General features: G+C 36.3%; 1 protein-coding gene across 1 annotated transcript in view; it reads right to left on the bottom strand.

Annotated features, from left to right (window-relative positions):
* LOC141333457 (metabotropic glutamate receptor 8-like) overlaps positions 1–15,964 on the bottom strand; it is a 275,377-nt gene extending 259,413 nt beyond the window's left edge. Inside the window, exon 1 of the mRNA XM_073838473.1 lies at positions 15,443–15,964. Coding sequence (XP_073694574.1) covers positions 15,443–15,955 — 513 coding nt within the window. The 5' untranslated portion in view covers positions 15,956–15,964. The remainder of the gene's footprint in view (positions 1–15,442) is intronic.
* Between the last annotated feature and the right edge of the window lie 1,074 nt (positions 15,965–17,038).

Here is a 17,038-nt window from a genome sequence, read left to right as displayed (position 1 = left end):
GTGAAGACTTAAGAACTATTTTGACTAACTAGCCGTTAAAATAGTGATAATGAGTCTTTTTGGATTAAAATTAGATTAATTTACATTTTCATAACTGGTTTTAAAAGAAATTATGACCAGTCTTGTTAAAAAAAAATTGATGACTTTTAAGACTAAGTTGTTTATGCAACCGAACTGAGTTATTAGTTACAAAAATCAAAAACTGAAACTAAAATTAAAAACATTTTAATCACTTGAAATAGAATATACATTAACTTAAATTATTTATATATATATAAAATCTTCTATGCAACTTTTTTTGTTGGAATTTCGTGTCGACCAGTTCCCTCGACAAAAACCTGGTAGGTTTTAGATGATTGCCGAAAATAAGCTCTGGGACCAACAAAGGATTATGATTTTAATACTGTAAGTTTTTCTCATCTTGATAATCTTCACAAACAAGCTCAACTTTTATAAACCTGAAATTTTATGAACTACACCAGGGACCAGGATAAACTTAGCTTTTATGTGAAGACTTAAGAACTAGTTTGACTAACTAGCCGTTAAAATAGTGATAATCAGTCTTTTTGGATTAAAATTAGATTAATTTACATTTTCATAATTGGTTTTAAAAGAAATTATGACTACTCTTGTTAAAAAAAAATTGATGACTTTTAAGACTAAGTTGTTTATGCAACCGAACTGAGTTATTATAGGCTAGTTACAAAAATCTAAAACTGAAAGTAAAATTAAAAACATTTTAATCACTTGAAATAAAATATACATTAACTGAATTTATATTGAAGTTTTAAGAACTACACCAGGGACCAGGATAAATTTAGCTTATATGTTAAGACTTAAGAACTATTTTGACTAACTAGCCATTAAAATAGTGATAATCAGTCTTATATTTTGGAAATAGAAAGAAGTAAGAAGTAAATTAGATTAATTTACATTTTTATGTAACTGGTTTAAAAAAATGATGACCAGTCTTGTAGAAAATGTTTTTGATGACTTACTTTTAAGACTAAATAGTTTATGCAACCGGACCCAAATCTAAAACTGAAACTAAAATTAAAAACATTTTCATCACTTGAATAAAATAAATGTTAAATAAATAAATAATAAATCTTCTAGATGCAACATTTCTGCTTTTAATTTAGTTTAAGTTGCTATACCTACTAAATAAATAAATAAAAATTATACAGACATAAAAATATATATAGATAGAAAATAAAAACTACTAAAAATTACAAAAACTTTAACTAAACAAAGGGGAGTGCTATAAAAACAAAAATTGATTTAAAATAGTAATAAAAAGTAATAACAGTATCTCAATGATAATCAAATACCAATACAAACTGCAAAAATATTTTCTAGAAAAGTATATTGTCTTGTTTTTAAGTAAAATCTTCTTGTAAAGTAAAAAGTTATGTTTTCTAAAAAAAAGCATGACAATTAAGTGATGTTCATGTTTCATGTCTCTTAACCCTTGTTCCTTGTACAAACTGACAAATTTGATCATTTAATGACTTAATTTTTATGTTTTTTTAGAAAAAAAATCATTTTCATCACTTGAAATAAAATAAACATTAACTAAAATGAAATAAAAAATATAGCTGAAATAAAAATGATATAGAAAAACTATAGACAGAAAATAAAAACTACTAAACATGATAAAAAGAAAAAACAAAATTACTAAAACTATTAAAACTATGAAACTAAAAAAAATGATTCAAAAAATGATTCAAAATATTAATAAAAGACTATAATATTTTCTAGTCAAATCTAGCATTTTAATCACTTGAAATAAAATAAACATTAACTGAAATGTTAAAATAAATAAATAAATAAAATCTTCTAGGTGCAACATTTCTGATTTTTTTTATTTATTTTAACTTGGCATACCTACTAAAACAACTAAACCTAAAACTGAAATAATAATTATAAAAACTATTTAAATAAAAACGACTAAAAATGACAAAAACGTACAACAAAATTACCAAAATATGATTCAAAAACATTAATAAAAAACTATAATAGTATCTAAATGATACTCAAATAACACAACAAACTGCTAAATAATTTTCTAAAAAAAGTACTTTGTCTAGTTTTTGGTCAAATCTAAGCATTCTGAAATCAAGATACATTTACTTAAAAAGTAAAAGTCATGTTTTCTGAAAAAATCATGACAATTAAGTGACTTCATACTTAAAATTCATAACGTAATATCTTAAAACAACACTGATTGTTAAGTGAATGTGTCTTGACTTAAAAACATTTAAATACTTGAGCTGTAAAACAAGTAAAACATTTTTTTTTTTTGCTGTTTTAAGGTCTAAAAACATCTTCAATGTATTTAAAAACATCTTCAATGAAAGTTTGAGTTTGAATAGTATGCAAAAGCAATTATAAACACAGCAAGTCTGTTAAAGCAGCTAAAGTGAGTAGATGAGTTTACCTATTCAGTCCATGACGACCTCCATTATCTCATTTAAACAATTGTTAGCATCCGCCTTTGATGTATTTTATCTTGTAGAATAAATAGTGAAAATATATTGAGCTTGTGTTCAGCACAGACCTTGCTTCATGGAACCAGAAGTACTAAAAATAAGGCATCCCAGCAAAAATTTATGAGGAAAAAAAAGCAAGTTGAGATGAGGATCACACACCAGCCCAAATCTTCAACCTCTCGGCCACGCGACTCGATATGAGCGCCGCTGTAAATCGGCCGAAATCCCACAACAGCGAGAAAAGCAATTAAAAATTTACAGGGAAAAAGTTCTAAGCCTGCTAAAGGATGTGCACGGGTTTCAATGCCGCACGCCGTGATGTCTAGCCTGACCCATAAAGCAAAAACGAGAGCGCGATCCAGCCTACAAATCGTCACTCTGTCAATGGGAGAGGTGTTGTTTACCAGCAGTCTCTTGAGGACATGAGGAAGAAGCTTCCTGCACTCTCCATCACTGAGTCATTTTCAGCCAGGCACCAGATTTCACACTCATCTGCTTCGTCCCAATGGGCTTTACTGTGGGCAGCTAAGACACTACGCTCGCAGTCACAACAGACTCCAGAGTGCTCCGCATTCACTGCTCCAAATGGACGGCCAAGTACAAACAATGCCGACTAATATAGCAGCACTTCAACTGAGTAATGCATATGTGTGTGTGTGTGTGTGTGTGTGTGTGTGTGTGTGTGTGTGTGTGTGTGTGTGTGTGTGTGTGTGTGTGTGTGTGTACCTGGTATTCATCACGTTGTGGGGACCAAATGTCCCCACAAGGATAGGAATACCAGTAAATTTTGACCTTGTGGGGACATTTCTCAGGTCCCCATGAGGAAACAGGCTTATAAATCGTGCACAATGAGTTTTTTTGATGAAGTAAAAGTGTGCACAATCTCCTGTGAGGGCTAGGTTTAGGTGTAGGGTAGGTGTAGGGCGATAGAAAATACGGTTTGTACAGTATAAAAACCATTACACCTATGGAATGTCCCCATAAAACATGTAAACCCAACATGTGTGTGTGTGTGTGTGTGTGTGTGTGTGTGTGTGTGTGTGTGTGTGTGTGTGTGTGTGTGTGTGTGTGTGTGTGTGTGTGTGTGTGTGTGTGTGTGTGTGTGTGTGTGTGTGTGTGTGTGTGTTTTTTATGTGCATGCATTTTATTCTTGTAATATCTTTTTTTATTTTTTTCAAAGGAGTAATGTTTCGTCTACTTGGAGAAAGAAATAGAGGATCGTAAAAGCTGTAAAATGCAAAAGCTGCTTTGGAAACATGTTGTAAAATCATTCATTAATTGAATTAAATCTGTACTTTGCAGTTCTAAAAGTAAAAATATCATGTTAAATTGGGAAAATTAATTTGAATTAGATTCAAACGTGCAATCAACCAATCACAGAGTTAGAACTAATCAGATGGCATGATATCTGAATTAATCAGATGGCAAGATTTATTTATGCAAAATAAAAAAACGTCAAAATACAAAAATACAAGTGTTTTTTGTATGCATTCATGTTTAACGCCTACTTTTTACAAAGTAAAAAACAAACTTTACAAATCAGTAAAAATTCCTCTGTAAAAATAAATAAATAAAAATATAATTTTTTTAATTTTTAAATACAATCATGTTTAACACCTATGAGTACAAATAATCATTCAAACATCAAAATAATGAGAAAAAATCAAGAATATAGTAATTCATATACAAAAATGAGAAAAAACTGAAGTATTTAAATACTGTATACATATAAAATATAATCAGATGTGTCATGCATGACTTCTGTGAATATACTATTTCAGTTTTCTCTATAAATTGTATGGTAATTTATAGTTATTACTTGCAAAAGCTTAAATTGACAGCATTTTACATTAAAAAAAAAAAAAAAAAAAACATATAAAGTGGTCTTACACCATTTTTCATTACATATGTGACCTTGGACCACAAAATGAACCATAACCCAGAAATATTGTATGGGTCAAAATTATCGATTTTTCTTTTGTGCCAAAAATCATTAGGATATTAAGTGAAGATCATGTTCCATGAAGATATTTTGTAAATTTTGTACCATAAATTTATCAAAATTAAAATTTTCATTAGTAATGTGCATTGCTAAGAACTTCATTTGGACAACTTTTAAAAGCTATTTTCTCAATTTTCTTTTCTTTTTTTTTTTCTTTTTTTTGCACCCTCACATTCCAGATATTTAAATAGTCATATCTCGGCCAAATATTGTCCTATCCTAACAAACCATACATCAATGGTTTATTCAGCTTTCAGATGATGTATAAACTTTTACAGGCAAATCTTGCAGTCTTGGAGAAACTTTTTGAGCTCTTCATTATTTATTATTCATTATGTCTTACTTTTGCAAAGTAAGCTGCCAGATCGAAAAATGCATAATAAGCTGTCCTGGAATGCACCTTTTTATATTTAATTCCATAGCAAAAAAAAACAAAACATGTTGACTCCTGAAACTGTTGTTTCGGGATCTTTTATTGTTCTGACCTTTCCTAGGAGGGAAATTTAGAGACTGAGACTGAACTTTAGCTGAACTAACCTGTGTTATTCCTACTTAGTTATTTGCGTATGTGTGTTTGTTTCTAATGAGATCTCCCCAGCTCGCTGTCGGTTCTGCGCTCGAGTCCATTATCACGCTCTTAATTCTCCTCATGGAGGAAATCAACGGGCAGAATCGTTAAGTGGCACCCATGGCCTCTCGCCCACTCATCCTCGCTCTCATCCTCACAAGGTTTCCACCCCAGCAAAGCTTCAGAGAGCCGACGCTCTTCAACCTGAACCTGTGTGCCGCAGGCTGCGTCTGAGAATGAAGTCCCTGAGGGCCCACAAGTACATTTCTCTATAAGACCAAAACAGTATGGCATTAAATGCTGCACAACGATAGAAATGTCAACTAATGCACTCTTAAAATAATGATGTTGCCAATGGGTGTTGCCAAAATGGTTCTTCTATAGCATTACTGCAAAAAATCCAATGTGGAACGTTTATTTTAAAGAGTGTTGGATGTTAAAGGTTCTTCATGGAATCATCAATGTCAGTTAAGAAGTTAAAGATCATTTGTGGATCCTCAAAGAACCTTTCAGCAAACAGTTCTTAAAAGAACCATTTTTCTTAGTGTAAAGAGCTTTTTAATAGTTTGTTCACTACAAAGAAACGTTTCCATGCATGTTGAAGGTTCTTCATGTAACATTGATTCCAACAAAGAACCTTTATTTTTAAGAGTTAAGAACCATTTTTGGTTCCTGGAGCTTTTTAATAATCAGAAGAACCTTTTGTGCAATAAAGAGGTTACATGGATGTTAAAGGTTCAGCATTGAACCATCAATGTCAATTAAGAGTAAATAACCATTTTTGGTTCTTCAAATAACTTCTTAAAATAACTATTTTTCTTAGTGTAAAGAGCTTTTTAATAATCTAAAGAGCCTTTTTTCACTATGAAGATTTGAACTTTTTGTGCAAAGAAAATTTACCATACGTGTTAAATATTCTAACTATCCATTCTAAAAAATAACCTTTATTTTTAAGAGTTAAGAACCATTTATAGTTCCTGGAGCTTTTTAATAATCAGAAGAACCTTTTATGCAATGAAAAGTTTCCATGGATGTTAAAGATTCTTAATCGAACCATCTATTTCAATTAAAAACCATTATTTTTACAAGTTAAGAACCTTTATTTTTTATTTTTAAGAGTTAAGAACCATTTTTGGTTTCTGGAGCTTTTTAATAATCAGAAGAACCTTTTGTGCAATGAAAAAGTTCTATGGATGTTAAAGGTTCCTCAGGAAACCATTGATTCCAATTAAGAACCTTTATTTTAATGAGTTAAGAACCATTTTTGGTTCCTGGAGATTTTTAATAATCAGAAGAACCTTTTGTGCAATTAAAAAGTTCTATGGATGTTGAAGGTACTTAATCGAACCATCTATTCCAATAAAGAACCTTTATTTTTAGGAGTTATGAACCATTTTTTTGGTTCCTAAAGCTTTTTAATGATCAGAAGAACCTTTTGTGCAATGAAAAGTTTCCATGGATGTTAAAGTTCTTCATGTAACTATTGATTCCAATAAAGAGCCTTTATTTTAAGAGTTAAGAACCATTTTTGGTTCCTGAAGCTGTTTAATAATGAAAAGAACCTTTTGTGCAATGAAAAGGTTCCATGGATGTTAAAGGTTCTTCATTGAATCATCAATGTCAATTAAGACACGTTTATTTTTTTTTAAGGTAAATAACCATTTTTGGCTCCTCAAAGAACTTTTTAAAAGAACCATTTTTCTAAGTGTAAAGAGCTTTAAAATAATCTAAAGAGCCTTTTTTCCTCTACAAAGTATTGAACTTTTTGTACAAAGAAAATTTACTATTCATGTAACCATCAATTCCAAAAAAAACCTTTATTTTTAAGAGTTAAGAACCATTCATAGTTCCTGGAGCTTTTTAATAATCAGAAGCAATTTTTTCCATTACGTCAAAGAATCTTTTGTGCAAAAGTTCTTAATGGAACCACAGATGCCAAAAAAGAGCCTTTATAATAAAGTTCTAAAATAACTTTGATTTGTGAAGTTCACTGTATTATTTATAAACAGGCATTACCACATGCTTATGAATGCATTTTCTCATTTAATTTCCAGCACTATATATGGTGTAAAACACATGCATTCGTTCGTGCACAGATAGTCCGAGCCAAAAAGATGCAATTTAATAGATTTAGGAAGGTGCAAAGGTTTATTGGCCTCATGCGTCGATGCCAATGATTTTCAGCGTGCAAGAAAACCCATCTGCTGAAATTAACTTAAGAGCGCTGGTTCAATAAGAGGGGAAAAAAAAACTTTATGAAATGCCAACTTCATTACACAATCCATTATAGCGCAGTGCCAGGCGAGTGATTTATGCCGTGGTGCATTTCTTGGTCCAAATAAGGTGCGGAAGAGCGCGGTTGATTCTGACCTTTCTATAAACACGCAGAGACTAACGATAACGGTCTCGCTGACTCAACCCAACATAATGTGCATCTGTTGGTTAATTACATTTTAATCTAATTGTTGTCTTTCTAGAGTAATGAAGCACAAAATCGATTCATAATTCACGGGCTGTTCTCGCCGAAATGTGGCGCATTAGTCTTTCTCTTTAACTTCAAACTGAGATGCAGAGCGAATTTATAAAAAACATTTACACTCGCCAATTTAGCTCTCAGCACGACTCTGACGTGATTTTACCTTTGTTCTCTTACATCTGGGCAAAGCCTCAAGTAAAAGCCGTCGTGGCTGAATGGACAGAGCGACATGTTGCTACTGGATAAACAAGTAATCTCAATGCCTGTGGCTTGTAATTGAATCTAGCTTTCAGAAGCACAAAGGTTGGTGTGTTTCAACACAATTATGACTGACGCTCTATTGATCCAGCCGTATTTTGCACATCGCCGTCAAAAACCATCCAGAGCCCTTTTACTCACAACGCCGAAATGAGTCTCGATAAAAGCCGGTCATAAAAGTCATCTATTTGTCATAATAGAGGCCTAGTAGTGTGCTATTTGCAAAAACTGAACAACGTTAGTATGTGCAAAAACAATATGACAGCTAGGCCTATACTCTCAAAAATAAAGGTGCTTCACGAAGCCTTTTTGTCTAAATGGTTCCATAAAGAACCTTTAACATCTGAAGAACATTTCTGTTTCACAAAAGGTTCTTTGTGGCGAAAGAAGAATCTTCAGATTATAAAAAGGTCAGAAAGAGTTGGTTCTTTGTGGAATCGAAAATGGTTCTTCTATGGCATCGCTGTGAAGAACCTTTTAAAGCACCTTTATTTTTGAGTCTAGGCCTACTCATTATATGAAACCTTTAAGGATTGACAAGAACCCAACCAAGTTTTTTGCACATTTAAAAAGCTCATAAAATTTAAATCCCCTCAGTAGAAGGGCTTTGTTTACATGGAAACTCTAGTTACAACACAAATCCCGTTCTCAACTGCTTTTTGTATTGCAAATAAATGATTGCAACAATCACAGCGAAATCATTATTATTTTAGTCTGTCTTGAAAGAGTTCAATCTGAATGCACAATGAACGTCGCAGCCCAAACTCATGAATATGCATGTCGATTGTTTGGCACTGAATGTAATATTGCTAAATATTGTTAAATAAATTAGAACAGGCTGCAGTGAAACACCGTCACACACCAAGCCATAACAAGCATCTTAATTAGCAACCAAAAACAACATCCCACCAGAGAAAATGGAAGTGTTGGCATCTGTTCCAAAACGTAAGCCTTCTTCTACACTCTTAAAAATAATGGTTCCAAAAGTTTTTGCAGTGATGCCATGGAAGAATTATTTTTGGTTCCCCAAAGAACCTTTCATTGCACAGTTCTTAAAAGAACCATTTTGAAGAACATTTTAAAAATCTAAAGAACCTTTTCTGCATTTGAAAGGTTCCATGCATGTTCAAGGTTCTTCATGGAACCATCAATGCCAATAAAGAACCTATTTTTTTGAAGCAAGACGCTGCAGGTGAATAGGGTAAAAAAAAACAAAAAACTAATAGTTATCACCTTACTTAGTTGATTGATTACATTGATAATCCCAAACATTTTTGCATTACAAGTTTTCTAAAATGCAAATAAGGCATTATTTAATGAAATATGTGCTAATTTGCATACATTTCTAGTACTAAAATCTAAACCCTGGATGACGTCAGTTTCGCTTGTTTAATTTTTTTTTGACATATTAGAGTCAAAAGTTTTTACAGAGGGAATTTTGGGTATCTCATTTTGTCACAACATAATTCAGAAAAACTTAGAACAGACAGGAAACACATTTTTTACCATTTTTGGGGGAATAAAATGTTATAAAATCAAGTAAATTATATATGAACAAATCCCTCTGTAAAAACCTTTAGAATATAGACAGGAATAAAAATGCAAAGTTTGGTGTGTGTAAGTGTTACTGAAGTGGAAATTTATGGCTCGGTGTAGGAGAAAAAACTAATTTTGAGAAAATGCCTTTAAAAATATGAATTGTAATTGAAATCTATTGACACATAGGTAAAGTGCTATAAAAGAAACACTTTACACTGTGTTTTGGATGTTTTCTTTCCACTAGTCTGAAAAAACACAGCCCAAAATCTCAAACTTGATAGGTGCATGAAAAAACTGCGTTTTTGCCTGCAGTGTCTCCCCCCTTAAGAGTTTGTTCATTTTGATAAGTTAAAAAGCAGCTTTACAAGTACTTGCTGATAAAGCAATCCCAGAATGCATTGGATTGCAAATTGACAATTTGACTCAATTTCTGCATTTAACTTATATTAGCCATTTGGCTTATTACCACATTATTAGTTTAGCATTCCAGCAAGTAGTGCTATTTGTGTGCCAATGCACTTTGGATCAGACGCCTGTATGTGGTTGCTGCCTTCGAAGACACCCAGGTAGCTTACTGCATCTTACAGTGAATATATTACACGATGGCATTATGTGTGTGCGAGTATGAGCCCTTCCTCTTTCACTCTGCCAAATGGAGGCACTTCATAGCCCTCAGAAATCTCATGTGGCGAGACCCCACCTGCAGGGTTGCCCTGATAAATCACCTCCCCGATGAATTGCATCTGAATTGCACCTGCAGTGCGCTGGGACCGTCAGAGGAATGGAAATCAGGGGACTAACAGCCTGTGGCCCTCCTCTCGCTAGGCATGCTAATGCTGTAGCGATTACCTAAACAGGAGTTCTGCCGGGGAACTCCATCTGTCCCATTCAGAATCGCTATCCGCTGGCATCAACCACTGTTCACAGGGATACAGGCACTATATACGGTCATTCACATACATGTAAGTGTTTGCAATGGCTAATAGAATGACAGCTGTTAAGCACTTATCAAGATCAATGTTTTCAATGTTACATTTAAAGGAGTAGTTTAAATACACATCCAAGATTTTCATGTCTTTCTTTCTTCAGTCGTAAAAAATTGTGTTTTTTGAGTAAAACATTTCAGGATTTCTCTCTATATAATGGACTTCTATGGTGCCCCCGAGTTTGAACTTCCAAAATGCAGCTTCAAAGGGCTCTAAACGATCCCAGCCGAGGAAGAAGGGTCTTATCTAGCAAATCGATTGGTTATTTTCTAAAAACATTTACAACTTATATAGTTTTTAATCTCAAATGCTCATCTTGCTGAGCTACTCATTGTTTTTTCGAGTAAAACATTTCAGGATTTCTCTGTATATAATGGACTTCTATGGTGCCCCCGAGTTTGAACTTCCAAAATGCAGCTTCAAAGGGCTCTAAACGATCCCAGCCAAGGAAGAAGGGTCTTATCTAGCAAAAAGATCAGTTATTTTCTAAAAACATTTACAATAGTTTTTAATCTCAAATACTCATCTTGCCGAGCTACTCAATGTATTTTGAGTAAAACATTTCAGGATTTCTGTCTACATAATGGACTTCTATGGTGCCCCCGAGTTTGAACTTCCAAAAGGCAGCTTCAAAGGGCTCTAAACGATCCCAGCCGAGGAAGAAGGGTCTTATCTAGCAAATCGATCAGTTATTTTCTAAAAACATTTACAACTTATATACTTTTTAATCTCAAATGCTTATCTTGCTGAGCTACTCATTGTTTTTTTCAAGTAAAACATTTCAGGATTTTTCTCTATATAATGGACTTCTATGGTGCCCCGAGTTTGAACTTCCAAAATGCAGCTTCAAAGGGCTCTAAACGATCACAGCCAAGGAAAGAAAAGGTCTTATCTAGCAAAACGACGAGTTATTTTCTAAAAGAAATTACAATTTATGTACTTTTTAACCTCAAATGCTTGGCAAATGTTTTTAGAAAATAACCCATCGTTTTGCTAGACAAGACCCTTCTTCCTCGGCTGGGATCATTTAGAGCACCTTGAAGCTGCATTTAAACTGCATTTTGGAAGTTCAAAGTTGGGAGCACCATAGAAGTCCATTATATAGAGAGAAATTCTTTTACTCAAAAAACATAATTTCCTTACGACTGAAGAAAGAAAGACATGAACATCTTAGACGACAAGGGGGTGAGAACATTATCTGTAAATTTTTATTCTGAAAGTGAACTACTCTTTTAAAGTGTCATGAAACTCAGTGGTGGATGACGCACACAAATCTATAAGTACTGTCCACCACTGATGAAACCTCCGTTTCAGCACAAGTCAGTTTTCACGACAATTCATAATTCTGCAATCTTTTCAAACATAGAGGCTTCCACAACAGAGATCCTTAGATAATTGGTCTGATCTTTTGACACACTAACAGTAGGAATTGAACGCCGTTTGTGATGCCAGGTGTCAGACTGCATCTAGTTTCAAATGAGCCACAGTCCATAACTCCAGAAACTCTGTGGACTAGCAAGCAAATACATTCTCAGCCAGTGCTTCTGAACATTTGAAAAACGCCAAAGGGATAAGGCTACAGATTCTCATAAATAATAATGAGGCACTGTTGATGTATAGGACTACTATAGCAGCCAGCCACGTCACGTCGGTAGCATTTTTTTTCTTGACCAAGCACTTACGCAGCCACATGCACATTTACATACTCAACACCCAAGACAATGTCTAATCGCGTTTAGCGTGATTTCTTCCTGACATCAAAGTCTTGACAGCTAACATGGTGTTACAGAAAAAGATCTGTGCTTGCAGTATGGGACATGCGTCATTTACCGCGGATGGGTCGTTCGGCACAACGTGTCTACATCAATCAGTCAAATCATGGTCAGCTAATGAGTGTGGCATAAACAGCAGAGAGTTTCATTAACATTGTGTGGTTAATTGGCACAGGGCGGCCGTGAGTTGTTCCTATGACAACTACAATGAGCAGTCGGCCAGAAGTGTTATTCAGACCGCATATTAAACATGACCGAGTAAAAAAATCTATTGTTGTCAAGAGGCCACTTGAACTTCAGTCCACAGATATGTGTTTAACTCCTTATGGGACCAGTATAGGATTCTTGGAATCTCCTAGAGGTGGTGTTATTCTAGCAAAGACTAGATTGTAACAGGTTGCCACTGCTAAACTTTAGCTGTTTACATCCATAAACAATGGCAGAGAAAAAGCCCCCTGGTTCCCTTAATTTCCACTGACAAGCATAGCAATGCTGGAGTTGTATTTTCCCTGAAACAGTGATCTTCCTGCTGGGTAGGGAGATGTACATTTAGACTATAATAGAGTTTGGGTGGCATCGTTCGCCGAAATCATCCTGCCTTGAGATTCTTCCTGGCCAACATGCACACACACTCTGTCACAACATATTTCAAACAACTGTAGTTCGAGTTATGTGAGGTCACCCGTGGATATGAAGAGCAACTGGAAAAGACAAGAAATGTATCCAAAGAGACTTGCCTTGCACATACCGAGGGGACAATATCCCCAGGCAACCTAGGGTTAAGTACTTTGCTCAAGGATATAATAGCCACGAATTGCTTCTTGTGCCATTTTTACCTACAATCTTTTGGCTCCCAATTGAGATTCTTAACCACTACAGTGTACTATAACCACCATTCACCACAGCTACAGACTATGCCCCATTCACAGGCCCCAAAAAGGCAAGTTTAAACCACTTATAGAACCCTCCCTACCTTGAACAACATCATAGGCACACACATTCACTATGATGACCCCAGCGATTTTTGTCGAACTTGACAAATATGGGCTGGTATCAGTTGGAGGTTTCGGCCTACAACCTTTCAATGCCCAGATCGGACTGTTAATAACCACCATTCACAACAGCTGCAGACTTTGCCCTATTCCCAGGTCAAAGAAGGGCAAGGTTAGACAGACTCTGCTTATTTCAAACAGCCACATAATGTTGGCAAACAGGATGGAGAAATATCTGCCAAAATTACCCCAACAATTTTGTAGAACTTGGCATATATGGGCTGATTGTAGGTTTCAATCTAGATTGCTTCAATGCCCTGCCTAGACTTAACAAATACCATTCACATAAGCTACAGAATACGCTCCATTCGCAGGCCCCAGAAAAGCGAGTTTAGACCACTTATAAGACTTGTTGGAGACATCCACCATGATGACCTCAACAATTTTGTCAAACTTGGCTAATATGGGTTTATCTCAATTGGTAGGTTTTTAATCTACAACCTTTCATTGGATAGCCCAGACTGTCAGAAACCACCATTCACAACTGCTGAAGACTACAACCTATTCCCAGGCTGGAAAAGGGCAAGGTTCGCCTCTCATGGGACTCTGCTTACCTCAAACACCCTAATAATGTTAGCAAACATGATGGACACACATATGCCCCAATGTCCCCAAATATTTTGTCGAGCTTGGCAAATATGGACTGGTCTTGATTGTAGGTTTTAATCTATAACCTTTCAATGCCCAGACCAAATTGTTAATAACCACCATTCACAACAGTTGCAGACTCTGCCCCATTCCCAGGCTGGAGAAGGGCAAGGTCACCTCTTATGTGACCCTTCTTACCTCAAACTGCCTCAAAATGTTGGCAAACATAATAGAGACATATCTGCCATGATGACTCCAACAATTTGGTTAAATTTGACAAATATGGGCTGATCTCAGTTGTAGGTTTCAATCTATATCCTTTCAATGCCCAGCCTATAAACAGCCTTTTAAAGTTAGCAAACTTGATGGAGACATATATGCCCCAATGTCCCCAACAATTTGGTCAGGCTTGGTAAATATGGGCTGGTCTCGATTGTAGGCTTCAATCTACACACTTTCAATGCCCAGACCAGTTAACAACTACACTGTACTATAAACTACCAATGTTAGACCTTGCTTACCTCAAACAGCCTCATAATGTTGGCGAACATGATTAAGACACATTTGCCATAATGACTCCTGTTCTTTGTCTAGATTTCCAACCTACACTCTTTCAATGCCCAATCCAGATTGTTAACAGCTACACTACATTGTAACCCTATTCACAACAGCTGAAGACTTCGCCCCATTCCCAGGCCGGAGAAGGGCAAGGTTAGACCTCTTATGGGACCCTTCTTACCTCAAACAGTCCCATAAAGTTAACAAACATGATGGAGACACATATAACCCAGTGTCCCCAAAAATTGTCGGGTTTGGCAAATATGGTCTGATCTCGATTGTAGGTTTCAATCTACACCCTTTCAATGCCCAGACCAGACTGTTAACAACTACACTGTACTATAACTACCATTGAAAACACGAGACTGCCCCGTTCCCAGGCCCCAGAAGGGCAATGTTACACCTCTTATGGGACCTTACCTCAAACAGCCTCATAATGTTGTGAGGTTTTAATGTTGGCGAACATGATCAAGACACATTTGTCGTGATGACCTCCAACCATTTTGTTGAACTTGGCAAATAGGGGCTGGTCTTGGTTGTAGTTTTGTAACCTACATCTTTCGAACCCAATTCACAAAAGCTACAGATTATACCCCATTCCAAGGGACCTTATGGGACCTTGCTTACATCAAACAGCCTTATAATGTTGTCAAACACAATCAAGACACATTTGCCATGATGTCCCCAACAATTTTGTGGAACTTAGGAAATATGAGCTGGTCTTGGATGTAGTTTTCAACCCATGCCCTTTCAATGCCCAGACCAGATTGTTAGCTGCTAAACTACACTGTAACCCCATTTCGCTCATTCCCAGTCCCCAGAAGGGCAATGTTAGACATCTTATATAACCCTTTTACCTCAAACAGCCTTATAATGTTGGTAAGACCCCAGCAAATTTGTTGAACTTGGCAAATATGGGCTTGTCTCGACTGACCACTATGATTGACCATTTGACCAACAATTACAGGCTACTCCCCACTCCTACATCTCAGAAGGTTATATCATTGGCAGTAACTGTATGGGCTGGTCTTTATTTTAGGAATCAGACCCAAACCATTCTAAATCCATTACTGTGAAACATCCACCACTGACAAGAACCAGTGGATGCACCTTAAAACCAATCCCAAGAAGGACAAGGTAAGTCTGCTTACCTTAAAAAGCCTCAAGATGTTGGCGACCATGATGGAGACAGAGCTGGCAGCCGCACCAATGACTCCAACGATTTTATCTGGCTTGGCAAATATGGGCTGGTCTCCGTTGGCACAGCGTACATCCGAACCGTCACGCTCAATGAGAGCTTGTACAAAGGTAAGCGACTGCTCCAGTGCGTAGGTGTCCCGCGAACAGGTGTCCAGGATACGGGCACCCAGCGTCACGTTGGGCAGCAGCTCTGGGTCTTTGTTGATAAGGTCGATGGCAAACAGCATTGCCTCCAGTCTGTGAATACCCTTCTCCTTCTTTAACTCCCCACAGGGAACGCCACGCTCACCCCGGGCGTGAACCGGAAACAGGCCACCGAGGATAATATCGCCATCCAGACGGATAGAGTGGGCGTACTCAATAGGTGGCGTCTCCACCCGCTGGAGGGAAACCGGTAACCAGTAGCAGAGAAAGAGGAGGAGCTGGTATTGAGTCCGACTTATGCGTACAAGATCCATATCCATAGAGTTGTTGGGGACAATGTGAGAAAGAGTAGCTCCGAAAATTCCAGGTGGTGGGATCGAGGATTAATGGGGCAGCAGGTGGACGGGAACATCCATGCCCATTTCAAAGCTGAAGTCGTGCCTTCTGACCATTTGGTGTGTGGCCACAGGAATTTCTCATGGGGCAAAAACCTCTGCCGTACATGCCATGTGACAAGTAACAGGTGATATAAGGACATGCAAAACCGTCAGACAAGAAGTAAACAAGTGCCAAGCTTCAAAACTCTCACATCTTCAGAAGCATCTAAAGAAAAGAAAACATTGTGTGAGTGGTTGCACAAAGAGAAAACCAAACATGAATCAGACACAATATATGCAAGCAACAAAGCAAACTCATCAAACATACGGACATCTTGACAGGGAGGAAATTACATCACAGTCATTTGGAGCTCAGTGTGGTCTTTCATTTCTGCCTCACTGAATAAAAAAAAAAAAAAATCAAGGACGGCTTCTCTCACATTTGCATAGACAACCAAAGACATTTTCCAGTGAGAGGAAATGTGTCTATTTGTGGACAATGGAGCTGTCGGGTTGATTTTTACAGTTCAGCTTTGTGGAATGGAGTGGGACAAAGGGTAATCAAGAGGAGTTATGGCAGATTGATCCTCACAACAGTTTTTGTCAGAATGCACGGATATAGAACTGTGGGCCAATGCAGATAGACAGTAATAATTTTAATGTTATGTTTAGAATACTGATATTATGCATTATTTTATTTTTTCAATTTAAAAGCATTTGACATTAACTTTGTGGGAGAAGTTTTCACCTTTTCGTCAAGGTGGAAGTAAGCCTATGGGTGACACTTCCAGTTCATTGCTTGCACTGCAAACCAGTGTGTTCATAATTAAGATATTACATTAAAATACCATGGTAAGTCACACCAATTTGCAATTTGCAAGCAGCAAAACAAGCCGTTTTATAGAGCTAAAAATAGCTGGACATGAATGAGACCAGAAGCCAGACCCATAAAATGTACTTAGGCATAGAACAAAGTGTATATGCTTTTGATGTAAATATAGCGCTCTGTCTTTCCCTGTGGGCTAT

This window comes from Garra rufa, chromosome 4 (assembly GCF_049309525.1).
Source record: "Garra rufa chromosome 4, GarRuf1.0, whole genome shotgun sequence".
Taxonomy (NCBI): Eukaryota; Metazoa; Chordata; class Actinopteri; order Cypriniformes; family Cyprinidae; genus Garra; species Garra rufa.
The sequence above is the reverse complement of the archived record's forward strand: the minus strand, read 5'-3'. Positions and strand labels throughout refer to the sequence as shown.